The sequence below is a fragment of the Nannobrachium achirus genome (assembly GCF_963921795.1).
Source record: "Nannobrachium achirus genome assembly, chromosome: 1".
NCBI classification, from domain to species: Eukaryota; Metazoa; Chordata; class Actinopteri; order Myctophiformes; family Myctophidae; genus Nannobrachium; species Nannobrachium achirus.
Genome location: NC_137810.1, coordinates 28,031,575 through 28,059,203, shown reverse-complemented (window position 1 = coordinate 28,059,203; position 27,629 = coordinate 28,031,575). Strand labels below are relative to the sequence as shown.

Sequence of the window (27,629 nt, the reverse complement as noted above, 5' to 3'; positions counted from 1 at the left end):
AATAATTAAGGCCCTGGCTTTCACCTTGAGCCCTAGTAACTCAGTCCCACTTTTCTCCCCCTTGTGACGCCCCAGCAGAGTATCGGGCGCTGCCGTGAGAAGTATCTGGCGAGTACGAGTACAGCAAAATAGGGTTGTATCGGGTCGAGTACCGATACCACGAGTACCGATACCGCATCCCTAATAGACAGTAGCCATTGTTAATCCGGAGTCAATGGCTGACTGTCTGTACAGGAAGTGATGTCACATGACATACCTTTTATGCCCATATATGAGTCCTAACATGGAGATGTGGATAACACTATATATGGAGATAGTCTAGTCCAATATGTCATATGGAACTACCGTCATAGACAGTAGCCATTGTTAGGTCGGAGTCAATGGCTGTCTGTCTGACTGTCTGTACAGGAAGTGATGTCACATGACATACTTTTTATGCCCATATATGAGTCCTTCTGTACCACATCTCCATGTTTAGGCAAACTCCACACAGAAAGGCCCTATCGCCAACCCAACCTAGGGTGTGAGCGATAGGGCCTTTCTGTGTGGAGTTTGCATGTTCTCCCCGTGTCTCCTAGGGTTGATACCCTCACAAAAACATGAACAAACTCCCCCCAGAATGACAACAACTAGAATCGTCAGAGAAACGCTGTGGTTGGCCAGATGGTCAAGAATTGGCGCGACCTCGCCCTTTAGGGCGAGGTTGCATGTCACCCTGAGGTCGCATTCCACCCTCAGGTGTCTTACTAGTATACTGTATGAAGATCTCTTATCTCTGTCTGTCTGTCTCTCTTTTATTCCCATATATGGTGTTTCGTGTCCCGGCCAGTCTGTGATGTCATCTCCTAATTTGGGCACTGTAGTGATGTCAGTCAGTGATGTCAATCTCCAAATCTGGTCACTTGTTTCATCATGGCAGACAGACATTATTTGGGCATTGTTTCAGCATGCGGCTGTTACCATGGTGGTGACAATGTTTAATATCAGTAATGTCAGCATGCAGACTGTTTCACCCGTTTATGCCCATACATGTATATGGTGTTCCGTGATGTCAGTCAGTGATGTCGGGCATTGTTTCAGCATGCGGCTGTTACCATGGCGGAACACATTTGTGTAATTAAAGGTTTCTGCACTGATAGAACTCTCTGTGTGTATGATCAAATGTTACAGATGTAGATAGAAAATGTATTACAAAGTTTAAAAGAAATTATATAATTTTATCTGGACACAGTCAGTCATACTCCCTTTTGAACAGAGACACAACTGAGTTCTTTCATAGAATAAGAGCTCAAGTGTCTTCTTGGATATGGAAAGAAACAATGTGAAACAACTGCCTATCATTCACTTTCAACATGGATAAAAGCGTTCTTCAGGTGGGGGAAGATTCTAAATTTGGACATTATAGCCTATTTGGGACTGTCCATCCATCCATCCATCTTCAACAGCTTATCCGGAATCGGGTCGCGGGGGTAACAGTTCCAACTGAGACCTCCAGATTTCTATTTGGGACAGTCAAATATTGTAAATTATTACTGGGCCAGATATTATTGCTGGTTGGTCAGTTCTGGCCCCAGGGTGACCTATTATTGCCTATAACTGTCCTATACTGTGGTGGGCTTTGTTGTGTCCTATACGCATTACGCAGGAACACTACTGTGCCGCCAATGACCAAGACGCTGCTTTATTACAGATATTGCTAATGGGACAATGAATCTATGATTCATCATCTGCTACCAGGGAGTCAGAGGAGCTCCCTTGGTCTTGAGCAAGAAGTTATGGACAGTAAAATTCACAACTCGTGGGCCATGGTCATCGTTTCCCAGGTCGATACTGAAATGCTGCAGTATAATGATTAGATAGTTTTATTCACTTGAATTCTGACTTTGATTGGTCAGCTTATGGAGGGGCCATAGTTGGTATGAGCTCTAATGTTGCTCTAAGTCAGGGGTTTTCAACTGGTGGTCTGTGAAGATAGTGCATGTGGTCCCTGACTATGCATTTAGTAATGTGGGAAAGTGAAGACTAGTTGGGAAACAGCACAATAAATGACATGGTGACCTATGATGACACGTCAATGCTGTCAGTTACTGGGAGGTCAGTTGTCAAGAAATTCCACAGAAAAAGGAGTTCTCAAAAAGGTACCGGATTGAGTGGTTGAGTCATCATTATTAGGAAATGTGCCCATCTAGGCCTAATTGCATGTGTCTGAAAGTTACAATCAGTTAACATGAGTGTAATACCTATATAGGTTTAAGAGAACGGACTTAGGGTAACCGTGGGATAGGAATAGATCAGTGGTTCTAGACCTTTTTTGAGCTCTGGACCACTAGCAGTTAAATAATGATTTAAATCGTATTGTGTCGCGCAACAAATTCAATCAAGCCCTTAACAGTCATTATTTAATTTCAAACTGTTCCCCCCACAACACGCCTGTATCTCCTCCCAACACAACAGTGGTCTCCAGGTTGATTCTTAGTCAGGTTGGTGGTCCCCGGAGAATAATTTGCAAATTGCGGAGCTCCTTGAAAACAAGATGGTTCATCTCAAGGGGTTATTCCTAATAAACACTCATGAGTCATGAGTCTGAGGAAGATGCAGTAGCTTCAAAACGTCAGTCACTCAGGTTTTGGACATAAAAGATTTCTGCCAGACAGTTACAATAATAATGATGTGGTTGACCCATCATATTCACATTGGACTACGAAAGTGCTATGGTGAGGAGATTTTCTTCATATTGTATACTCTATCAGATCAAAAGAGACCTATTTCACCTTGCTCTTTGCAAATGTTATTGGGGTAACTAAAATAATGTGTTGTCGTGACTCGTGACAAACTACAACTAACTACTAATTAAGGTGCCACAAACTCAAGTCAGTTGTGTTATCAGAAGTTCAAAAAGCTTGAGGGCGGCGATGTTGTCATAAGCGCAGTGTCCATGATGACACATCCCGCATGATTTATATATTTGTCTCTCTTTCTATCTCTGCATGGCTTTACTAATCTACAGGGGTGTCGCACCAAATTCTGGGCCCTGGGTACAAGGATTCACTCACATTTTGTGCTTTAACTATTGAAAAATAGCAGATATACAAGCTCACAGCGCGGCACTCGGTGCCATTAAGAGCTTGTATATCTGCTATTTTTGAAAAATCGTGAAAATGTGAGTTACAACTATTCGTTAAAAAATACATATATTCAAAGATTTGCACACATTTTCACGACTTTTCAAAAATAGTAGATCTACAAGCTCGCAGAGCTAGTAGATCTGCTATTTTTCAATAGCTTAAGTATAAAATAAGCCCCTCCACATTGGGCCCTAGTAACTCAGTCCCACTCCCCCCCCCCCCCCCCCCCCTTGTGACGCCCCTGCTAATCTATTTGCCTTTCTGTTGACTCCCTGCTCATGTCTGCCTGTCAGCCTGTTAGCCATGCCTCTGTGCCTGCCCGGCTGCCCAGTTCATATCTGTGCCCAGATGGATGTGGGAGTAAGCATGGTCTGGTAGCAAGCCTGTTAACAACAACGGGGTAGGCTCTGACACAGCTTCTGTCAGATAAGAAAGCATACAGCAGCAACATAAAACAGGCACTCAGGCACTCATAGAAATAGAAGAACAAACAGAGAGATCCGCGGTGTCTAAATGTCTCTTTCTTTCTAAAGCCCCAACCTTTGAACTTACATATCCGGCCTGTTGTGTTCTATGGACACAGGGACACACATGGACAGAAACAGATACACATAAGCTATTGCAAAGACTAGCCAGAGGGGTCCACTAACCAGACAGACAATCTAACACTGTGTATGTCCCCCCCCTCTCTCTCTCTCTCTCTCTCTCTCTCTCTCTCTCTCTCTCTCTCTCTCTCTCTCTCTCTCTCTCTCTCTCATGACATCCGGAGCTGACATTGCTTCTTGCCTTGTGTTCATCCCCAGAGGCAAGCTGACTTTTCAGATCACTGCAGTGAACAGAGGGAGGATCCATACTCTAGTACAGATAAGTGTGAAGAACATGGGGACCAGTTATAGTATACACTACAGTATACACACTCCCTGTTTTCTCAGGCTGTAGGCTACAATACATTTAACTGCTCTATTCTCAATACCATGTACCTTTTGTCATGACCACATAAAAGCACTGATAAATGTATTTTACTACTAGGCTACCTATACTGTAGTGTCCGAACTGCTGCACTGCTTAGCCCTAATATTATTTTCCTGATGTGTTCTAATTTGATTTGTTGGAAGAAACGGAAATTGAATGGGCTAACTAACTGGGCGGTAAAGCATCTTGGGGTTTGACAGCTTGCTAGATAGGTCTATATATTTTAATTAAACGACTACAACTGCTCATTCATCATTTCATGCCGTTGAAAGAGAAACTTGTAAAGCTTTTACTAGAATTAATTGATGTAAATTGGTTGTATGGTTAATAGATAGGGTAACCGTATCACATTACGGCATATAGCCTAGCCTATCTATTCGCCATATGGTCGCCTATATTCTCCCTAATGATGCTAAAATGTCACGGTTTTACACATAGGACGGTATTGCCGTTTCATAGCATTGGAAGTCAGGCCCCGATGCATGAAGCACACAAGAAACAAACACCCACAAAGCACATGAAAACAAATTATATATAGGCTATATGATTATTATTATTTGTTTACACAAGGAACATGAATTGGTGCACATGCATACATTCATTCCGCATTTAATAGCCTGCAGCCCACACACACTAGCCTTCACTAGACCACGCCACAGAACGGCGCGGCGCAGCACGCCTCTATAGTGGGCTATAGGCTAGCACGTTTACCTGAGCTGTCCATGGTGCTGCAGTGCTCCTCTCGCAGCGGGCTCGCCTTCGGTCCGAGGGTCGCTGCTATAGAACCGCTCCCTCCTCTCCCTCCTCCTCCTCCTCCGGCGACACTGAAGCTGCTGTCTCCGCTGCTATCGACCAGCTGCAAGGATTCATAGCCATCGTAACTCGTCTTTTTCTTATAGCCTCCCAATAAGCTCATTACCGAAAGGAACACAAATTGAAGACAAAGGAATAAATATGGGGTGCTACTGGGTGATAATCCACATGTCCTACAACGACGTCGAAATGTCCCGTTTTCAATGTGGGAAATGTGCCACCGGGTGGCCTAGCGTGGTTGTTCTGCCGTCTCTCTCTCTCTCTCTCTCTCTCTCTCTCTCTCTCTCTCTCTCGTCTGGAGGGGAAGACGAGGAGGAGGCGCTATATTGTCATCATCAGCACCGCATTTTACTACGACGCAGCTTGTGCCATCAGTCAGTTCCCTTCATAGAACTATATTTTGAAAATAATCACGTCTTTCTCCAATCCGGAAACAAGTCCATCTATCTATGCAGAACTGTGTTGTCATCAGGATGAATGATATGTGTCAGCTTTGCTTTGCCTTTGTGAGCAGTGGGACAGGCCAGGGGGGATTTTCCTGAGCCCTCCCAAGCTCTCTGCTTCATGGTAATCCTATATGGTTGGTGTGATTGTAGCCTTATTACATCATGACTAGAATCGTCCTCTTCATTCAGGTGATATGTTGACAAGTTTATTTAAGTATGTAGGCCTATATCTAAAACATGAAAATATAAGTTACCTAGGCTAATCTTTATTAGACCTATAATAACATGTATTTTATAGGTAGCTTTCTAACCTATAGGCGAACATATAAAGGCCTATGGTCTTGCTTTATTATAACAAAAAATACATAGCCTAATAAATCTTAGTTGGCATTGCATAACAGTATAGGCTATAGCTTTCTCAGTCAGAGAAAGCGCATGACATGATCCCTCCTCCCAAAACCTGAAATCACCAACACATCATAATGTATGGAGCCTACTGCCTAAAGCCTGCACTTCTTGCCTTATATTTCTCCCTTCTTGCTGTTGGCTATTGGCTAATTGACAGCAGACATTGTCCCCCATGGAGCCCAAGCCAAACCTTTGATAAAACAATTCAAAATGTCAAGATAGGCCTAAATGAATATGGAGTCTCCTATTAAGTTAATTATGTTTTTGTTTTCCTTTTTCTGTTTTCGTAATGTGTGGCCTCAGTAGAAAAGTGAAGGCGTGCTTGCTTCCTTCCTTGGCCTTAGCCCCTGGCAACTGAAACGCTGCATGGTTTGTTAACTGAGGACATGAGTCTGGGAAACCCTTTCAGCAGAGCAGAGTCAAAAGCTCAAAAGCACAGTGGGACAGGATTCCCAAAAGGGATTTGTGTGATACCCCTGCAATAACCGGATGCAAAGTGCTGCCCTTCAGGGTTCAGCTTCCTGTGCATGTGCTGTTACTCATTACTATAGGTGCATCCAATATAATGTATTCACCCTTACTCTTTTGGGGGGTCTGGATGTAAGGGAATGGTTAGACTATATAGTATCCTTTCAAGTGCTCGATGCCCTGAGTTCAGTCAAGCATATTTAAAAAATCAAACCTCGGTTCGAAGTGAAGCGGTGAATCTTAGTATAGAATTGTCTGGAGAGCCGGTATGACAGCCGGTATAATAGGTTTTTAAAAATATATATAAAAAGTCCTGCTTGCTGGTCTCTTAGTTGTTTGTCAACTGCATCCCTCTATAATTATTTCAGTTTCTGTTATCTTTGTAGCCTACTAAATTTTTCAACTTCTGCTAGATTTTCAATGTATTTACTCTTGTCTGCCTTAATGCTCCTTTTTACCATTCTGTTAGCATCTGTATATTCTTATTGTGCCTTTGCTTTTGCTCTTATGCGACTATTTGTCATTGCTGCAATAGGTGAGACCTATTGCATGTACAAGACAGATAAAACCTGAAGGCCAAATTATCATGTGAAGCTTGTCCAATCCTCAAAGTATCCATTCATCTGACCGGGAGGGACACCGCACACATATTCTGGACGTACAGGACAGATAAAGCCTATTCATTCTGAACTGAAATGACCATATATGGACATGGGACACACATTTTGCTTTTTGAAAAAGCCTATTCATTCTGGACTGATATTTGCACGTACGGGACAGGAAAAACCTGTTCATTCTGGCCTGGAGTGACCATATATGGACATGAGGTGAGATACATTGTGTTTTTGAAAAAACCTGTTCATTCTGGACTGAGATCACCATATATGGTAATTAAACGGACATTCTGTTTTTGAAAAAGCCTGTTCATTCTGGACTAAAATGACCATATATGGGCGTGATACACACAAAGCCACTCATAGGAAGCGGTTTTCACCGCTTCAAAAAAGCAAAAACAAACACTAAAAAACTGAAATGAATGTCTTGCATGTTGAAATAAATGGTCTAGTTTATGGCCCTACATTTTAGTTTATGGCGGTTTGGTTTTATAGGAATTCATGCCAAGAACCAAATAAGCTTTATAAAGCCCTGTTTCCTTAAAGCTACCACTACAATGTATATGCTAATTCCTTTTCAAACTGCAAACAGAACACCAATTACAATTACATAGGCTATTTAATTAATGACTAATGAAAAAATTGCAGAGTAGGCTAACTATTGTTTCTCTGGTAAAAAGATCAAATGAGCTTTTATTGTTTTACTCGTTGAATTCACCATCTTAAAGGGTAGTTGGATTAATGATTAGCTATCCCCACACTAGTTAAAAGAGCCTGGAATCTGCTCTGGAATACAACCAGTTGACAACACAATGCACAAGCAGCTGTTCAGATTGCCTGAAAAGCAGTACAGTAGCTGCAGCAATCAAATGGTCTTTTGTCATTTTGGTTAATGAACACTAGACTTTTTTGTGTGCCACAGCCTGCACATGCTCTGTAGAATAGTTAATATTATTTAGATAGATAGATACCTTTATTATCCCAAGGGGGAAATTCAGTAGGGCTATTTCAAAGCGTCCACATGCTACATCTCGAATAGGCATGCATGCTACAATATCTTAAACATCGTCGTGTAGACTTGGCTATCATTCATTTTACAAGTGAACCCCAACGTATTTCAAAGAACTGGACTGAAAAATAAAATAATATAGCAGCTGCATAACAAGCCAAGGTGACAATGTTCGCAATATGGAACGATGCAAGCTCGGGCAGCAGCAAGCTGCTCATGTGACGTGACGTCGGCAGTGATGCGCCAGTGGCAGTGCGGTATTGGACGATGGAGAGGACACGGCCGTCAGCTGATGCCAGAGAGCCTGATCTAACGACGATGATGATGGAAGGAAGGGAGTTCCCATCCCGATCAAATACATAGGCATAGGTCAATATTATTTTTTACCAGCATAGCCTACTGCTGCATGTGAGCCATTGATACGAGCACCTTTGAACCTGTTAAAGGACAGTAAAATAATGCGAAATCAACCGTGGTTCTCATGCCTGCCTTTCGCCGGGGACACGAAAAAGCGCACTCAGCATTAAAAGAACAGCCATCTGACTGCTACCGCTGTCTTCCTCTCGACCTTTAGACTAATATAATAGCTTGTGCCAAATAACAAGACACCTGTCAACAAATTGAGAGTTCGTTGTTGCAGCATGCTTCAGCGAGCTATTACCTTAACATGTGGCCTCAGTAAGATCACAATAATCAGACAGCAACTATAGCCTACTGAGTTGACTCATTAGCCAGTCTAAACAGAAAAGAGAAACCCTCCTAAAATAAGATGATGTCGTGAAAGGCTATGCCTGCGTTTTCCCTCCTCCACCAGCACCTTGCCCTATATAGCGCCAGAGAACAGTTGCCAAATCAGTGTGTAGCCTTAATGCCTTATAATAGTAATAATTAAAGATAACATAATTACAGTTGCCACCCCCCCTCAATTAAAAATAATAATAACAGCTGCTAATAATAATTTCAGTTAATCATATAATTAAGGTTCAATCACAACAACCCCCTAAAGTGCCAAGAAGATTGCGGATTCATCATGAAGACCGCGTTTCTGAGATGATGAGAATTATGTAACATCCTCCATGTAAACGCAGACACCGCGATGCTCTGAGAAAACCAGTGAGTCTCAATAACCAGAATGTGTCACATAGATCCTATGTACGGTATGTAGGCTACAAATTCATAAGATCATACCTTTTAGAACGCTTTCTACCATTCTCCCTGCAGCCGCCGTGCAGACCAGTGCTCTGGTAGAGATGCGATTTGGATCCCCGTCGCGTTCAGGAGAAGCACCGACCTTTGATTTGTCATTCGCCACCAGTCAAAGGTCAGCGTGATATATGTCCTGTCCTGTAGCCTACATATAAACACTGCTTCCGAGGTAATTATCCACTAATCCGTTTGAAAAAAGTGTCAGGTGTCCCTCATTGTCACCTCATCACATTTTGACATGAGTCTAAACAAGGTGCTATACCGCGCTTCGTAGATCTCTAGATGCTATGTATCAGTCAGTCCAGGCACGTAGTGGTGGAGGTGGAAATTTGTTGATCTGTAGCGATCTAATCTGTAGTAGAGAAACTGCGCCGCTTTGCGCTGGTTAGAGGATCTTACAGATCCTGAGGTTAGCTGTACACCAGTTAACCGCTACTGTGTGGGAAAACCTGGGATGGAATTCTGAACCGGACTAAACATCCTCTGTACATATTGATTTCAATAAGTAGGCTATTATTATTAATACATTGAAAGTCTTCGGCTAATTAAATAAATATAATGAAAACGCCTTAGCTTATTTTCATTACATTTATTTATTTTTTCTTCATGGTGACTTATAACCTATATTCATCTCACATGATGTTTGACCGTTCTTGTTTAAATGCAATCATGTCATGAATAGATCTGTAGGCTACTGTACAGTAGCCTATTATATTATGTCAGACATAAACACAGTGTACTGTAGGCCCTGTGAAAACTAACCTGATGCTCATCCCTGGTTGGCTATATCAGATTATCAGGTGTGTGTGTGTGTGTGTGTGTGTGTGTGTGTGTGTGTGTGTGTGTGTGTGTGTGTGTGTGTGTGTGTGTGTGTGTGTGTGTGTGTGTGTGTGTGTGTGTGTGTGTGTGTGTGTGTGCCCTGGTTGGCTATACCAGATTATCAGGTGTGTGTGTGTGTGTGTGTGTGTGTGTGTGTGTGTGTGTGTGTGTGTGTGTGCGTGCGCGCGCGCGCGTGCGTGCGTGCGTGCGTCTTAAGATGCAGCACCAGCTCAGCATCACCATAAAGCAAATATCTATATATCTATGGAGAAACATTGTATTGCCAGAGGGGCCCTGCATAGCAGAGGGGAAGCTATTTCCAATAATGCACCATGAACTCTTAACTCATACAGACATTAACACAGACACAGTGACACAAAGACATACTCATTGCGACCGTAGGTCGCATTTACTACCAAAACCTCCACAGGCTGTCCGTGAGTGAGTCAGTCAGTCAGTCAGTCCGTCAGTCACACGTCACACGTCACACTCTTGCCCTGCTCATATCTCCGCAACCGTTGCCCCGATCCATGCCAAATTTTGCACACACACTCCTTACCTTACCCCCGGAGCTCCAGGGACCCCCAGGTCCCTGGGGGACCCCCAGATGTAAAAAATGACCAAATGTGCTAAACTGACCAAATGACCACCCCAACGGGGCTGCTCACGGGGAATTCCCGGGGACCACCGACTCCTGGTGCTCCAGAACGGATGCAAAAGTGGTGGCGCCCCCAGTGGAGGACCCCCTACACTGCAGCTCACATAAAATGCCGTAACTCCGGCTAGGAGCGACCGGGACAGCCGGGGCCGGTACCTATTCGTCCGCCTTGGCGGCGCGGAGACCCCACCCCTCATTTCTCACATGGCCCTCTTCTAGCGCCACCATGAGGCCGATTCTTGCAAAACACATTTTTGGACACTGCTCCTACAATTTTTGCCCTAAAATCACGCAAATCGGTACACAGTATGTCTACACTCATCCCATCAACATGAATCTCTCCCATATAGCGCCACCTCCAGGCCGATTTTTAAAAACACATTTTTGGACACTGCTCCTACAGATTTTGCCCTAAAATCACGAAAACCACTACACAGTATGTCTACACTCATGTCATCAACATGGATCAGGAAGATTTTGGCAAAACAAATTTTTGCCCTATTTGTGGAGATAAGTGACCTACGGTCCCTTATCTCCCGATTAGGGAGTCTTACTGGTACACATAGATACACAGTGCATGGATCATCTCTCTCTCTCTCTCTCTCTCTCTCTCTCTCTCTCTCTCTCTCTCTTGATGTTTATGAGCCATAATTCCAGAGTAAACAATGGTGAAGCCCCATGTTTGAGAAACTATAAATATGGCTTTTCTGAATGTTTTGGTAAACTGATTGACGGTTTTTAACAGACGGGCTGACATAAAATGAGAGCTACATGGCTTTGGTGTATTTGAAACAATATGAGATTGATATCTGTTGTGAGTGATGGATGACATTGTGAACATGGCCGAATGTCTCTCACAGAGGCACGTTTATTGCTCCACACAGGTACAGTATATTCCACACATGAATAACCACTGGCCAGTTGTGCTAAATGCTTATGTCCAACACGTAATTAAATATTCATGCAGTAACAGCTGCAGTGTTAATTTTACCTCAAACTTTGCACTTGAAATGAAAGTTACATGCTTTAGATTTTACAGTGCAGGTGTCACACTGATATAATTTGCAAGCATCAACACTGATGTGTCCAAGTGTCATTGCAACAGAAGATAAAGCACACCTAATCAGCTGTGCTAGGGATGTTTATACTGTACGAGTTAACCTGTGTCCCCCAGAGCTCTATTCTTGGTCTGCTCATTTCCCCCCACTACATAAAAATCTCTTTGCCCCCAGAATAGGTTAACAACATCATGCCAAACCCATTTTCTACACTGTAAAATCGTCACTGTTAATGTAACTGTGAGAGCGTACAGCAACTAAGTACATTTACTTAAGTACTGTACCATTTTGAGGTATTTGTACCTTACTTGACTATTTCCAATTTCCAAAACTTTTACTTCTACTCCATTACATCTTGGATCCAAATATTGTACTTTTACTTCACTACATTTATTTGAAAACTTTAGATACTAGTTACTTTTCAAATATAAATTATAATATTATAAAACATACATAACCACTTTAGCCCTATTTTATACCTTGGCTGGCTATTTGAAAATAGCACATCTAAAAGCTCACTTTTTTAAGCTTTTTTTTTTTTTTTAAGCTGTTCAGTGTAGCACCAATCTCTGAGTGGTTCCAGATGGAGGCTGTATGAGCAACTCAATACGCCACCATCTGGTGGAGTCAGGTTATAATTTATACACTATTGGGTCTAAAACATCATTTGGCTACCTGCACAATCCTTTTATTCTTCCATTCATGTATCCCTACTTCCTCAATATTTTACTTTCTCTCATATTCATCTCTTGTTATAAGTGTGTGTGTGTGTGTGTGTGTGTGTGTGTGTGTGTGTGTGTGTGTGTGTGTGTGTGTGTGTGTGTGTGTGTGTGTGTGTGTGTGTGTGTGTTTACAATGTTTGTAATCAATGTTCACATCTTACTAGAAACAGTTGAGTGAGTATGTTAATATAGGTTGCAATACAGCCTAACTTAGCCTATACATGGGTCATGGGTGGTTGTATGTTGTCTCCCTGCTCTTCTATTGAGATATTTAGATCATGTCAAAGGTCATGTGTCACACAAAGGATATGACACACATTTTCAATTTAAACGTATCCCCTGAAGCATGCAGGCTCTATAAGATCAATGGTAAAATGTCAGCAGGAAATCGGGTTAAAATCAAATTGGAAAGTTACATATAGTGCAGCTTTAAAGGCCATGATTGTCAAATGTTATATGCTATCAACAACTGTTATAGTCCAGGCGTTTCGGGCAGTATTTTGATGGAATCGTGCACTTTATGAAAGAAGCATGACATTTGACACACAGTTAGAACATGCCATATGGAACATTTTTGGCTATAGGGGCATCGCAGATTTGTCTTGGGAAATATGCTTTAAGTAGCATGTGAGGGGTCAAACTAGGTGTTTTTCGGGATTCTGAATCCAATGCAAACATTTGTTTTGCAGGAAAAACATTCCTTGGGCTAAAAATGGACCCCATAAAACTATGGTTTAGTGATGAGTCATCACTTTTCAAAGTTGTGTGGCGGCCGTTTCTCGGAAAGGAATGTTTTTCGTGCAAAACAAATGCTTGCATTGGATTCAGAATCCCGAAAAACACCTAGTTTGACCCCTCACATGCTACTTAAAGCATATTTATTTTTTGTATTATTTTACTCTATAGTAAAGTCTATGAGAGCAATTTTGATTGGCTCCCACAAGTTTTCCAAGACAAATCTGTGATGCCCCTATAGTGGGGTGCCTGGACACTCAGTCATTTTAAATGTGTGTGAAAGTTTATTTTTCACTTCCAATTAGTAGATTATGGTCTATAGAACAATTTTGGTTCGAGTGTCAAGACAGTAGATTGAAGAAAAATATATTCTTTGCCCTATTTCCAAAATGACCAAAATCGGAATTGTATTTTTTGAACAATGTCTTAGTTTTCCCACAATTGCTGTGTAATATATATGTTTTATTGCTATATCAAGTCAATACTGTGTGAGGAATCAATTGGAGTCAAATGTTTGTTTTGAATATTCTGGCATTGTATGATATTTCACACAAATGAGACAATAACATGGTTATTACACTCATACACAACAATACAGTTACACTCTTTTTCCCCCTGTACCACAATATAGTGCCATTGGATTTAACAACTACTAGAACAATATTTTAACAAAGAAAAAATAAATCTAACACACATATATACAGTCTGCTCTGGTCTAGCTAGTTCTCACAAGTACATTTGCACAGACGTGTGCATTTCAACTTTTATTTCACGCAACTGCACAGCTGCACAGAGTGCAGGTTGGCATACAAGCACGTTTACAATGCACTTCACACTTTAATATATCCTTGGCAAGGGGCAGAGTGGTCCAAATGGGGCCACTAATCCCATAATCAGTGGGACTGTGGACGGGCATCATGGACCTGAATGAATGAATGACATATTGCTACAATACATATTCATGCAGATACATAGTTTTGTGCTGTCGCCCAGGTGCTTGCTTGGAAGACACTTCTGTTCAGATGTTGTTCCAAAGCATCAGTTGGGGGGGGGGATCCTTTCCACGTCCGTAGTTTTATGTGAGAATTGTGTCATTCGAACATGATCAACATCATTGCCCACTTTTTTCAGCCTTGGAGATGCTTGTGTTGGGAGTGTCAGCGAGGGTTACAAATTCTTCCATGAGGGATGGCACTTTGCGCATCACCTTGTTGCAGGATCGCTTACCCTGCCATGGATTTGAATGACGCTGTGCTGTCTGAGCCAGTGAATGCATGGATAGAGCCATGGCCTTGCATGTTGTCATGCCCAGGTTTGTGGCGATGGTATTCATTGTTTATGTCCACCACGTTGGAAACAGTCCACCAATGGATCAATGCAACCATGAGGAAGCTGACACTCGTGTCCTAGTAGGCCTACATCTTCTATATGCACTCCAAACATCATCACTTGGGATGGTGCATACTGGAGACACAGATGTTGTTGTAGTGCTTCTGTGTAATTTTCATCACATCCAGGCTCTGAATGCGGCCGTCTCTCTGTGCTGACATGTGAACTCTTGCTGATGTTGAGCACTACACGTAGCATTCTGGTGTAGCACCCGTCTAGAGACTTCTGCAGAGCAAGGTCCAGCATTCACTGCCATATAGGAGAACAGACTCTACCGTCACATAGAAGAAGCTGAGTTTGGTTTGTCGAGGGAGGTTGGAGTTCCATACACTAGCCATGCCATTAAGGGCCCTTCATGCAAGTGCCTTCCTCACTTAAAGATCTTGCTCTGTTGAGTCGACCTATGAGCCCAGGTACTTGAAGTCCTTGTCCTCCTTCAGAGCAGTGCCTCCTGTTGTTGTGAGAGGTGGATGTTCTGTTTGGATGTTATTGGTGATCACCTCAGTTTTCTTGGCATTCAGCTGAAGGCCAACCTTGGCACACTCTGACTCCACTCTGCTCAAGAGCTCCTGTGCTTGCTCTACGTGGTTGGAGAGTAGGCTGGTGTCATCCGCGTAGTCTAGTTCTGTCAAGACTACTGCAGGGTGCTGTCTTGAGGCCAAGATCCTGCTCTTGTCCACTGATGGCCTTCCTGAGCGCATAATCCAGGACTAGGGTGTCTCCTTGCAGTACCCCAGCCAGGATGTCAAACTCCTCAGTGTTGCCATCTGGGGTCACCACCTTGGCCCGTGTTCCTGCATACATGGTCTCTATTGCCCGGAGTAGGTTGGGAGGGACACCGTAGGCCTTCAGGATCTTCATCATGGTGCCTCTGTGTACTGAGTCAAAAGCCTTTTTGAAGCCAATAAAGCACAATACAGCCGTCAGGTTGTTCTTCTTCACCTCCTCGATTAGTCTCCTCAAGGCCAAGATCTGGGCTACTGTGGTTCTCTCCTCTCGAAAGCCGTTTTGGTTTTCCCTCAGGTGAGGGTCGATGTCATGCCGAATCCGGTTTAGTATCAGCTGTGGAAATCTGGATCTCCTTCTAAGCTGTAAAGACTACTAGAATGATCTCCTTGTATACAATCGCCACAAACCTGGGCATGACAACATGCAATGGCATGGCTCTCTTCCATGCATTCACTGGCTCAGACAGCACATCGTCATTCAAATTCAAGGGTAAGCGATCCTGCTGCAAGGTGATGCGCAAAGTGCCATCCCTCATGGAGGAATCTGTAACCCTCGCCGACACTCCAACATAAGCATCTCCAAGGCTGAAAAAACTGGCGACAAACTTTGTCTGTAGGCTGTACCCTGATGACTCAAATGAGGGCAATGATGTTTCTCACAGAAAACTAGGAATGTGGAAATAATTCCACCCCCAACTGATGCTAAAATCACACAAAGCAGTACACAGTATCTCTATAGTCATGTCATCAACATAGATCAGTCCCATTTCCCATATTCCCTCCTGATTGGCTACCTTTGCCTTCTAAAGTTTGTGTATGCGACATGATGGTCGCTTATCTCCCGATTAGGGAGTCTTACTGGTTCATTCAGATCCATGATGCCCGTCCACAGTCCCACTGATTATGGGATTAGTGGTCCCATTTGGACCACTCTGCCCCTTGCCAAGGATATATTAAAGTGTGAAGTGCACTTGTAAAAGTGCTTGTATGCCAACCTGCACTCGTTGCAGTTACATGAAAGAAAAGTTGAAATGCACACATCTGTGCAAATGTAGGCCTACTTGTGAGAACTAGCTAAACCAGAGCAGACTGTATGTAGGTGTTAGATATTTTTTTTGTCTTTGTTAAAATATTGTTCTAGTTGTTGTTAAAGCCAATGGCACTATATATACAGGAAAAAGATGTAACTGTATTGTTTTGTATGAGTGTAATAACCATGTTATTGTCTCATTGTGTGAAATATCATATAATACCATAATATTCAAAACAAACATTTGACTCCAATTAATTCCTCACACAGTATTGACTTGATATAGCAATAAAAATATATATTACACAGCAATTGTGGGAAAACTAAGACATTGTTCAAAAAACACAATTCCGATTTTGGTCATTTTGGAAATAGGGCAAAAAATATATTTTTCTTCAATCTACTGTCTTGACACTCAAACCAAAATTGTTCTATAGACCATAATCTACAAATTGGAAGTGAAAAATAAACTTTCACACAAATTTAAAATGAAAACCTAAAATTACATGTAGACGGAACCCCACTAATAGCCAAAAATGTTCCATATGGCATGTTCTTTCTAGCAGTGTGCCAAATGTTATGCTTCTTTCATAAAGTGCACGATTTTTGCCTGAAACGCTCTGACTCTTAATAAAATCTTCCGTTATTAGTGGCTTAGTTTCATGTTTGTATTCCTTGGCTTCCAGTTTTCAATACTTTTACTTCTATACATCTCAGAGGCAAATATTGTACTAATAGTCCACTATAATTATTTGAAAACATTAGTTATTAGTTAGTTACACATACATTACCCAAGTCTTCAGCCCTATTTAGACTTTGGCTATTTGAAAATAGCTGATCTACTAGCTCACAATGCAACGCATAGTGACACGTTGGGAGCTTGCGTAGATCTGCTATTTTCAAAACACAAACAAATGTGAAAACTTTCTGCATAATGAGTACTTTTACTTTTGATACTTTAAGTATATTTTGATGCCAACACTTTTGTACTTTTCCTCAAGTACATTTTGAATACCGGACTTTTACTTGTAAACAAACAGAAAGATTTCTCCATTGCAATATTGATAGTTTATTGATAGAAAATGTGAGTACTTTTTCTACCACTGGGTGCAGCTACCCTCATATATTTGGAACTTAGTGGTGAACATGATATTACACAACACTCCTGGAATCACTTTCTGCAGGATACTGTAAAAGACACATAAAACCCAACATAAAACCCTACTAACACATAAACCCCCTAACCCTAACCCTTTTTACATTTTTCAATTGTACTTAGAATAAGGCCATGTAAAGTTTGAGCGGTGAATTTCAGAGTGCTGTTGCACAACTGCAGGAGGTGCATGGTGATCTTATTTGTCTTTCAGGGCCATTCATTCCTCATTCTAGACATTATTTGTTCCTTGCAATCAGCTGAACAATGATAATACTAATTCAAGACTTTTGAATAATATATATATATATATATATATATATATATATATATATATATATATATATATATATATATAGAGAGAGAGAGAGAGAGAGAGAGGGAGCCCTGGGATCCTAGTTCAAAATGATCAACAAGCTCACAACGCAATGTGTAGATCTGCGATATTTTCAGATTCTACAGAAGAAGGCTCAAAACAGCCCAAAACAAACTAATTAGGCTTCTGCTTAACCTTCCATCTCGGACAACTACTTCGTCCACCACCGTTCAAACGCTTTCATACCACAGGAGTCAGGCACGTGCACACACAGACATCAAAGGGGGCTTGAGCCCCTGCCTTTTTATCTGTCTGTAAAAACTGCCCTTTCCAGACCATAAATGCAATTTTTACTATGGTGAAAGAAATGCAAATGCCCTCTTTCCATGCCATACCTGAAGGCAGCATTCAATAGAATTGCCTTGTCAAAACTCTCCTGAACTTGAATGCAGCATCTTATGTTGAAAGAATTGCCCTATCTTTGTAGAAATCCGTGTCATTACGCCACATCTCCACATCTCCAGTGGTTTTTGGTGACCAAAAATAGCCGACCTCCAAGCTCACAACGCAGATGCGGCGCGTTGTGAGCTTGAAGGTCTGCTATTTTTGGTGCTTCCACCAAAAGGCCCTTTTGGAAATTCCAGCCCCTGCCTCTCTAACATTCTCTGCACGTCCCTGACAAGAGTAACACCTTGGCGGACATTTATCTTCATGAGTAAAAACAGGGATGTTTTTCCATTAAATGAAGATTAGTCAACAACTACAACTAACAATCAATGTCACTTTTATTCCTTATGTTACCAACTTTTTACAATTATGCATTACAAAATGCAAACACACTCATTGTATTCCTGTTGTGAATCCACATTTCTCTTGCAGACAAAATGATGTCTGAAACATACTGTATATCATCACTGAACAATACAAACAAACAAAACAATCTGTCATAACTTCACATAGGAAAGCCAGGTAAATTTTCATTCCATAATCTTTGGTCATTATAATCCATGAATGAGATACAATTCCAACTCATATAGTACAAAACAAAAAACAAACAAAAACTGGTAGTATACTGCTTTATCTCTCCTATGAGACAATAGAAAATGAAAATTTTTAACAGCTGACAAGTTTTTTTGTTTTTGATTTATTTTATGTTGAAAATACCGTAACTAATATAATGCTTTCATCCCTTGATTATGCTGCTTGAGTTGGTGGCTTCATACGCTCAACATTAAAACTAACAAGAACATTAGTGTTAAGCTAGTGAATTTGCCGAGGAGTATATTGAAGTAAAGTGAGGAGCGTTTGACTTGAACTTGAACAAGTAAGCTACAACGGTATGCAGATGCTACAAAAATGTCTTAACATGTCCTCTTCATATGTCAGATGTCAGAACCCTAAAGGTGACCTATTTATTTTCCCATAAAATAACAATCATCAACATTTCATATCAGATTAACAATGAACTGCAAATTACTGCAAAACGACTGCACAAATATATAAACATTGATCACTGACAATGATTCCAAAGAGAGAAAATGTAGAGACAGCATTTGAAGGAATGTAACAGCCTTTAAGGCATTCTAAATGTATACTTCATTAGTATCAAATCCAGCTTGTGAATTTGCACGATAATAGTGACTCAACCTTTATTGTTTATTCCTGGTCTCTGGCTCAATGAAAATGTTTTAAAATGTCTTCATTATAATTTTATTCAAATTCTGCCTGAAGCAGGCCGGGACTAAAATGTATGCTAATTAGTAGCGCCAGGCGGGCCTCGGGCCGGCCCAGTTAGGGCCAGGCCTTCATTTTCAGGCCCGTTGAGAACTCTACTATAATTGCCTAAAGGTTCAGTCATTTCTTGTATTGCATTTTGTTGAATACTCATCCATCTGGTGCTTCAAGCAGACGTATAAACCCTGCTAATTCTGATTCTGAAATAACCCTGACTCCACACTGAGAACTATTGCTTTACCAACCATTTGTTTGTTGTTACTTTGCTCTTCTTTGAGAGAGGATATGGCTTCTCCATGCAGCTGCCGGTGTTCAAATGATAAGGACACAGGAGGGTGTGAGGGAAAACTTCACCCTTGACCCTCTATCTCCAACATGTTTTCATGCTCTCAGGGCATTGGGGAATGGCAGGCGTCTGGTGACTGTGTGTGCATTTTAGCATTGAGGAGAGAGTTGATGTAAGGCCAGATCCGATCTGTCTCTGTACCTGAGAATGAGTGCAGGATACCCTGTGACCTGAGAGTAGAATAGAACAAAACAAGGATTCTAGTTTGAGTCAGTGTTTGATTGATGGACAAATGTAACTAAGGGAAGGCAATTTATTTTAAATAGGTCATTCACAAAGGCTAAATGCACAAAAAGTGTCTGACTAGAGACAAAATGCATTTAAAGTCATAAAAAAAAGAAATGAAAAGTTAAAAGGTTTAGCCTGGATTTAAAAGTAGTCAGAGTGACATTTACCCCAGTAATGACTAGAACCATTATTTCCAGTTTTTTTGCCCCTACCCTCAATGGCCTCAAGTGACCTTGTCTTTGTTGACTGTGCTTATGGCAAAATAGCGTTGAAGGTTGAGGCCCTAAACCATGTGGGTGTGACATGACAGGCTGTCAGGCTCATACTTGCACACAAAATGCACATAACATGCACCATGGGAAGTGTACAAACAGTCAAACACATAGAAAGGCAGAAACAGATGGAAAGGGGAATATTCTCTGTCAGTTAGCTGAAATGCACATCAAAAGCATGACAGTGTCAATTTCATATAAAAAGAAACGTTTGAGGAGGGTGGACTGCACACTTTTGTCAGTTGTTTTGCTATCGTAAATAGGTAGAGAATTATGAACTGACTTGTAAAGGTCGATGACAGGCTTGGCCACATCTTTGTAGTGTCTCAGCCTGGCCACCAGGGCTTCCGGTTTGTCATCATCATGGTGTATCAACGGCTCGCCAGTGACATCATCTCTGCCCTGGGGTGGGGACAGTCCAACATAACACAACAAGGGACATAAGGAAACATGACACATTGCATAGGCAAGGCTCCTTAACACCATGCAACACAGCACAGTACAACACACAAAGTACACAAGGCAAAACCCCTCACTACAGTATCTTTCCTGTCACTCTCCACACTCATGGGAACCTCACAACGCTGAAATTCCTAAGAACATAATCTATGCGAATGTATATATTTCTGGTATACGTTGGTAGTCATTGGTTTCACTGATAATGCTATGCTATATGCTATCAAGTCAATTGTTGGATAAATAAGAGGCTATAATCCAAAATAGCAAGCATTATTAAATCATGCTTTCGGAATGTCCAGACCGTGACTCGGGGAGGGTTGAATCCCATGTTATAGACTCTGCCACTAGCTGGGTGGACCCAGCGGTCACTCAGTCGATCCTTTAGGGTTTCAAAGGGGATATTGAGGCTGATGACCAGATCCAAATCACACACAGAGTTCAGGGCCCGGGCCTGGCTTAGGGTCCGAGGGAAACCTAAAGACAGCAAAGAGAGGAGTACAGTAGGTTTGTTCTAATGTCTGTACAATCTTTTGTGTTCATTTAACTCAGAGAGTGTACAGATGTACACAAATGGACATTTACAGGTCCATTTGGTTACATTTGTATACTCTCAGAGTTACAAATCGATACATAAATATCGTAGGATTTACTGTGTATACATGCTGTGTGTGTGTGTGTGTGTGTGTGTGCGTGCGTGCGTGCGTGCGTGCGTGACTGACTGACTGACTGACTGACTGACTGACTGACTGACTGACTGACTGACTGACTGACTGACTGACTGACTGACTGACTGACTGACTGACTGACTGACTGAGTGTGCGTGCGTGCGTGCGTGCGTGTGTTCTGTCACACAGTCACACTCAAATGGAAATAAATATATTGACTAAAGTGAAGAATTTTGTACGCACTTAAATATTTATTTACTCAGTGGTTGCACTTTGCCCACTTCTACTACGGTCATGTCACACTATATCTAAATATCTAACAACAATAATGAACTGAAATGAACTCTACATGTGTGTTTGTGTGTAGTTAAACTCTGTGTTTATGTATGTGCGTGCCCTTGACTCTTGGGTTGTATTGGGGGATGGGGATGTGTTCCAGACAGTCACTGCATTTGTCTTGAAAGGGTTTAACCTGATAGAAATGTTTGTGTTGTCTTTCCTCTCATGAATATGATAGTGTGTCAGTAAGTCAGCTGCAAGAGTGACATACGTTCATTTGGTCACCATGTCACTCTGGTCAGGTGTAACTCAACACTGTAACCATATTCACATGGCAGCCATTTTGTGACACTGTATATGTCACACCTTGTTTATTAAATATCAGAATTTAAAATGTCTGATTAAATCAATTCTAGATTCTAAAACTCTTAGCAAATGGTTAAACCATAAGTGTGATCCATGTGCTCTGACAATAGCACGATCGCTATCTAAATAATTAATATGATGTAACGGTTGAAAGCATGCAGATACCTATTGAAGAATTCAGTCCCTTGCTCGCTGCACCAGGTAATCAGATTTCAGAGTTCATTATATGGGTGTCCTTATATTCTTTTGTATGACATTATGGATGATATTGAGGTCAACCTATTCACTTTGCTCAGTAATGCACAGTCACAAAGTGGCCATTATACTTCATCATAATTCAATGGTCTACTGTTCCAGCAATGCTCCTGAAAATAACATTAATACTTTTTTTTAAAGGACATTAAAATAAGATGGTGATTCATCATGAGTCATTCAAAGTGGCTTGACCAGCCTGGGTGACTGAATGGTACATTAATTTAAAAATCTTTCATTCCCACTTTCACCCGTATACTGTTTTCCCCCTTTGACTTTCCTGTCAAGCAGTAAATACTACAATTATAAAAAAAAAAAACATGTATTTTGTTTTCATTTGCAATAAGTCTCCTATCTTGTCCAGTGAGAATGAATGGATATTTGGTTCTTACCATCCAGAAGAAAGCTCATGTTAGTCAGCTGTTCCAGTCTGGGCAGCATGAGTCTGGTCATGACATGGTCCGGCACCAACAGGCCTCTCTGCACATAATTCTTCACCATTACACCTGCCTCTGGTAGACAGATGAAAAAAGACAATAAACACTTGCCTCTGATAGACTACATCATTAATGTATTTGTAACTCTGAGAGTGTACAAATGGACCCTTACAGGTCCATTCTGTCATTACTCGCAACTGACACAAAGGACAAACAAGCCAGATACATGCAATAAACAAAAGGAGAGACTGGCTAATGACCGATGTCCCTCCCTATAACAATGATGGGTGTAAAAAGCAAAAGACATAAAGGATATCTTGTGAGGGCTATTGGAAGAAATCTTAACACCAATAGGGCCTATCTATGACTTTATTTTTATTATTCATCTTCCAAAGCGTTCCTCTCTATATGTCTAGAGAGGAGCTCTATATAATTAAGACAGAGACAAAATCCTTTCTCATGTTTCTTAAGAGCAGTCCCTCTGCAATGGAAAAACCCTACTAAACTCTTTTAGTTTAATAACAATAGCAATAAGTTATTAATTAACAATTAGTTAACAATAAGTAACCGCTCTAACTAAGGCATAACCCACATTAACTCACCAATTTAACAATGTACAATATATTTTGCTGTGCTATTTTGTGGTATTCTAATCACAAAATGCATTTCCAGGCATAGCAGTGGACTAATTAAACAAATGAATCACTAATGAATTAACTATGAATCTTGGCAATTGTTTTAGAAGCTGGTGTAAACTGAAGCTTTAGCTGCTGTGTCTTGCAAGGAAACATTGAAACTGTTACTGTATAATTACAGCCCTGCACATGTGTTTTTATTTAGCTCTCTGCCATGAACACAAACTTAATACTGGCAGGCCAGTCAAGTTGTGCTCAAATGAGTTCTGTGGTGGCAAAATTCATACAACAATCATTGTGTTATTGATTTATTAAATGTATTAGTAGTAGATGCAACTTAACCCCTCTGCGGGGTTGACATCATCACCTGTTCCTCCCTGACAACCCCCTTACAAACAGCCGACTCACACAAACCTATTTCAAATACGCCAACTGTGTGTGTGTGTGTGTGTGTGTGTGTGTGTGTGTGTGTGTGTGTGTGTGTGTGTGTGTGTGTGTGTGTGTGTGTGTGTGTGTGTGTGTGTGTAACTATAGAATAAAGACTATGTAAGGAGTGACCATCTGTTGTTACCTGTCTGTACATCTCCTGCTGCCTGCAGTGTATAGGCTAAATATGTGTGGGACATGGGTGTTGGGGGCTGATGGGGGAGCTCTGGAGGGAGGCACAAGTCTCTCTCTGCTGTGATGAGATCTACAATAAAGTATGAGGTTTGAATCCTGGCATTGGAGTCCTGCATCTTCCTGATCTGTTTAACTTAGTTATAGTACAGCTTTTTTTGTAAAACAACTAAGCCGTCAATCAAAAACATCCATAGTTCTAGTTGGATATGATGATTAAAGCAGTGATAATGATAGATGATGATGATGTCTCTTTATTTAGAATAAAATAAAGAGACATAGGCATATGTCTCTTTAGGCATAGGCCTAGTGGAGTTCACACAAGAATGTAAGTAGGCTAATGAGTAGACCTTGTCCCAGCACACTACACACTGTAGGGTGCAGCAGTGTTTGAAAAAGTTAAAAGGAAGTTAACTGCATGGCTTTAAGCCAGGCAGAAGCTTCACCTCGCATGAACTGCTAGCTGTCGGAAGTTTGAATATAGGCCAAACAAAAGGAAGTGAAAAAAGAAAAAGAAAAAAAGAGTAATAATATATTTTATGATTATTTTATTCTAAATCTCCTTCCTTGTTCTTATTCTGGAGGCCTGGGGCATATTATATGCCTATTTGTATTATTGTTGGTTTTATAATCTACTTTAATTATGCTATAGGCTACTTGCATTGCAAACGAAATTAACAGAATGACTGTAGACACGTTTAACCTCGATATTATTGCCCATACCTGTATTTGCAGCTATTGCCTCCCGCAGAAAGTGACCACTGGACAAATATTGCAGACCAAAACTTTGTGCAATCCTTTTCGATATGGTTCCTTTTCCCGATCCTGGTGGACCCATGATAGCAGCTCGGAAAAATTTGGCCATTTCTCCAAAACAGCCTGCATAAATGTGACACAAAGAGTAAATGGGAAAGAAAACGATTGCTCCACAGTGTAATAATATCACGTTATTACACTGCATCGTGGAAAAGCCCATTGCACGAAGAAATAACCGTTAATCCAAACCTCCCTTCGTTTCATGCACGAATAAAAGATCAAACCATGCACGACCATTGTGTGGACAGTGTGGTTGACTTTTATCTTACCAATTCAACTGGTTCTTATCTCTGGAATCTATTGAGCTTTACACAGGGATTGATCGCTCTCTGCATACATTGGCTATCCTCCCCACAGACACTGCGTGACTCTGATGGAAGTTAAAAGACGTTTTTTTTCTCTCTCCCCTTCTCAGCTCTCTGTCGAGGACATCAGCCTGCCTACGTCTTTAAGGAGAAAAAAAGTTTTCTCTACGAATGAATGAGGGAGCTTCCACAACGCCCTATTTTTCTGCGCCCCCCACCGACACATCATCCAGAAAAAATGCAGACGGTTCTGCCTTCTGCGCACAGTGCGCAGGAACTTCGCAGAGTAATGTGGTTACTGTAGTCCTTTATTAAGCTACTGTACGCCTAGAACTTAGTCCACTGGCACTGCCGTCTATGATGACTACAGGCTACCCTACCTGAGAAGTGAGGACGGGGACTAAAAACGTAGCTAGTCAACTGTTTCCCAAACACTGGGTCGCGACCCATTTGTGCGTCACGGACCATTTTTTATGGTCACGACTCGAGTATGCAAAAAAAAAAAAAAAAACATGTTCCCCTCCCCCCAAAATATTTATATTTTCAGGATTTTTCTTTAAAATAATATTAAAAAAAATGAATTTTATACATTTTCATTAGGCTACATTTCATAAATAAAATATAATAATAATTAAGAAGTAGTGAAAATACAAGCTGTTGTGAGCTTGTAATCTGCTGTTTTCACTATAGTTTGGGTCTCAGGCAAACATCTAATTTCTCTTTTGGGTCCTGATAGTCCGGCTGCCAATAGGTATTTTTTGGCTGAAATTTGGTATATCGTTTTTTATTTTTTTAATCTGCCTAAAAAAATGTTGTCTATACATTCATGAAACCACCTGCTGACCGCCTGTCAGCAAATTTGTTTATCCACCTGTTTCCGCGAGAATTTACTGTAGCATTATCTGTGGGACACTTCCGGAGAACATGCAGCTGACATACAAGCTCACGTGGCATCGCAGATGCAACTGTTGTGAGCTTGTAGATCACACTCGGCTGTGCTGCCGGAAGCTGCCGCACACCTTCAGCGCAATGCACGATCGATGGGACGTTGAAAAGTTGTGGATAGGGGTAAAAGTTGGGCACGTCCCGTTTTGGCAAACGCCGATAAGGCAAATGTACTGCCCGGGTCTCCTACCGTACTGATCTCCTTCTGCCGTCCCGTTAATAACCTTTTGTTATGGTGAAATGTGAGCTCACCTTCATCCCATTCATGCGTTTATCGTGCGTTTATCGTGGATTTTCCCGTAAAAGTTTGGGGCCCATTTACTATATACACTATACTATGGGTGCGTTCGGAAATGCCCACCGGGTGGTCAGTGCAGTGAGTGCAGTGCATGGGCGGTGACATTGTAGAGTGCATTCAGTGTGGCTTATTTACGAACAACCAGTTAAGAGGCAGCTGTGTGCTTTTTCAGACTGAACTCTGAAGGAAAACTTTCTGAAAAGCAGCAGTTACTAACGTAAAATTGCTATAGGTAGCCTAATTAAATTTATAACATTGGCATGCTGTTAGTTTACACATTGATGTGTGTGTAACAATAAAGCCTAGAGGACCATTCAAGCAGCAAATAGTGCATTTTGTTATCATTTCCTTCGCCATTGTTCACAGCTGAGAAGCGCGAGACACCGCCATGAAAATCAACCAATCAAAACACTGCATTGACGCACCACACTGTCAAACCCCAACTTCTGACTAGAGTCGTTCAGTGCGTGCACTCAGCACACCCGGGGCGCAGCGCACTGAATTTTCAAACGACAACGCACTGAGTGCACCGAATAAACAAACGTCAACATGGCACACCAGTGCGTTGAGTGCGCATCTCCGAACGCACGCAAAAAAGGAAAACAATAACCCCAAAAATCTGTTTTAAGTAGCATGTGTGGGGTCAAACTAGCGTTTTTTGATGATTCTGAATCCATTGCAGACATTTGTTTTGCATAAAAAACATTCTTTGGGCTAAAAAAGGCCCCCACAAAACTGTGAAAAGTGATGGCTGGACTGTGAAAGGTGACGACTCATCACTAAACCATAGTTTTGTGGGGCTGTTTTTATCCCAAGGAATGTTTTTCATGCAAAACAAATGCTTGCAATTTCAGAATCATTGGGGGTATTTTTCTTTTACCCCCTATAAAAAAATCACACCCGTGTGAACTGAGCGGTGGTCGTGGAGGCTGCGCAACAGCAAAACAAATATATGGGTAATAATAATAATAATAATAATAATAAAAATTAAAAAATATGTGTAAAAAAAAAAGGGGGGGGGGGGGGGGTTCTTGCTTGCGTGCATGCATGCATGATGTCACTCAGGCCGCCACTGCTATTGCAGTTGATGCTCAGGGCAGACTAGACTCAACAGCACCTCTCTGGTCACACAGGGTACTCAGGCTACATACACCAGAGGCTACATACAGACAGACACACAGACACACAGACAGACACGGATACACACACGGCCACGCTATGGAGACGGTGTGACCACCGCTCAAAAAATGATCAATGCTGACAGGCGGTCAGCAGGTGGTTTCATGAATGTATGTATATAGAGAG

The 27,629-nt window shown here is 41.5% G+C and overlaps 2 protein-coding genes across 3 annotated transcripts in view; both read right to left on the bottom strand.

Annotated features, from left to right (window-relative positions):
* Window positions 1–5,013, bottom strand: part of dnajc6 (DnaJ (Hsp40) homolog, subfamily C, member 6) — a gene marked incomplete at both ends in the record, with an annotated part of 64,027 nt that extends 59,014 nt beyond the window's left edge. Inside the window, 1 exon segment of the mRNA XM_080724156.1 lies at window positions 4,809–5,013. Coding sequence (XP_080580282.1) covers window positions 4,809–5,013 — 205 coding nt within the window.
* A 13,423-nt stretch (window positions 5,014–18,436) lies between these two features.
* Window positions 18,437–25,392, bottom strand: ak4 (adenylate kinase 4). 2 transcript variants are annotated; one of them, XM_080734578.1, is made up of 6 exons: window positions 25,046–25,392; window positions 24,684–24,839; window positions 22,663–22,782; window positions 21,010–21,182; window positions 20,533–20,651; window positions 18,437–19,919 (listed from the first exon to the last, which is right to left on the bottom strand). In XM_080734578.1, the coding sequence occupies exons 2-6, from the start codon at window positions 24,823–24,825 to the stop codon at window positions 19,793–19,795; spliced, it is 681 nt and encodes a 226-aa protein (XP_080590704.1). In that variant the 5' UTR covers window positions 24,826–24,839; window positions 25,046–25,392; the 3' UTR covers window positions 18,437–19,792. The 2 variants fall into 2 exon arrangements, with proteins under 2 accessions (XP_080590704.1, XP_080590703.1); XM_080734577.1 differs by lacking the exon at window positions 25,046–25,392 and having other exon boundaries at window positions 24,684–25,034.
* Between the last annotated feature and the right edge of the window lie 2,237 nt (window positions 25,393–27,629).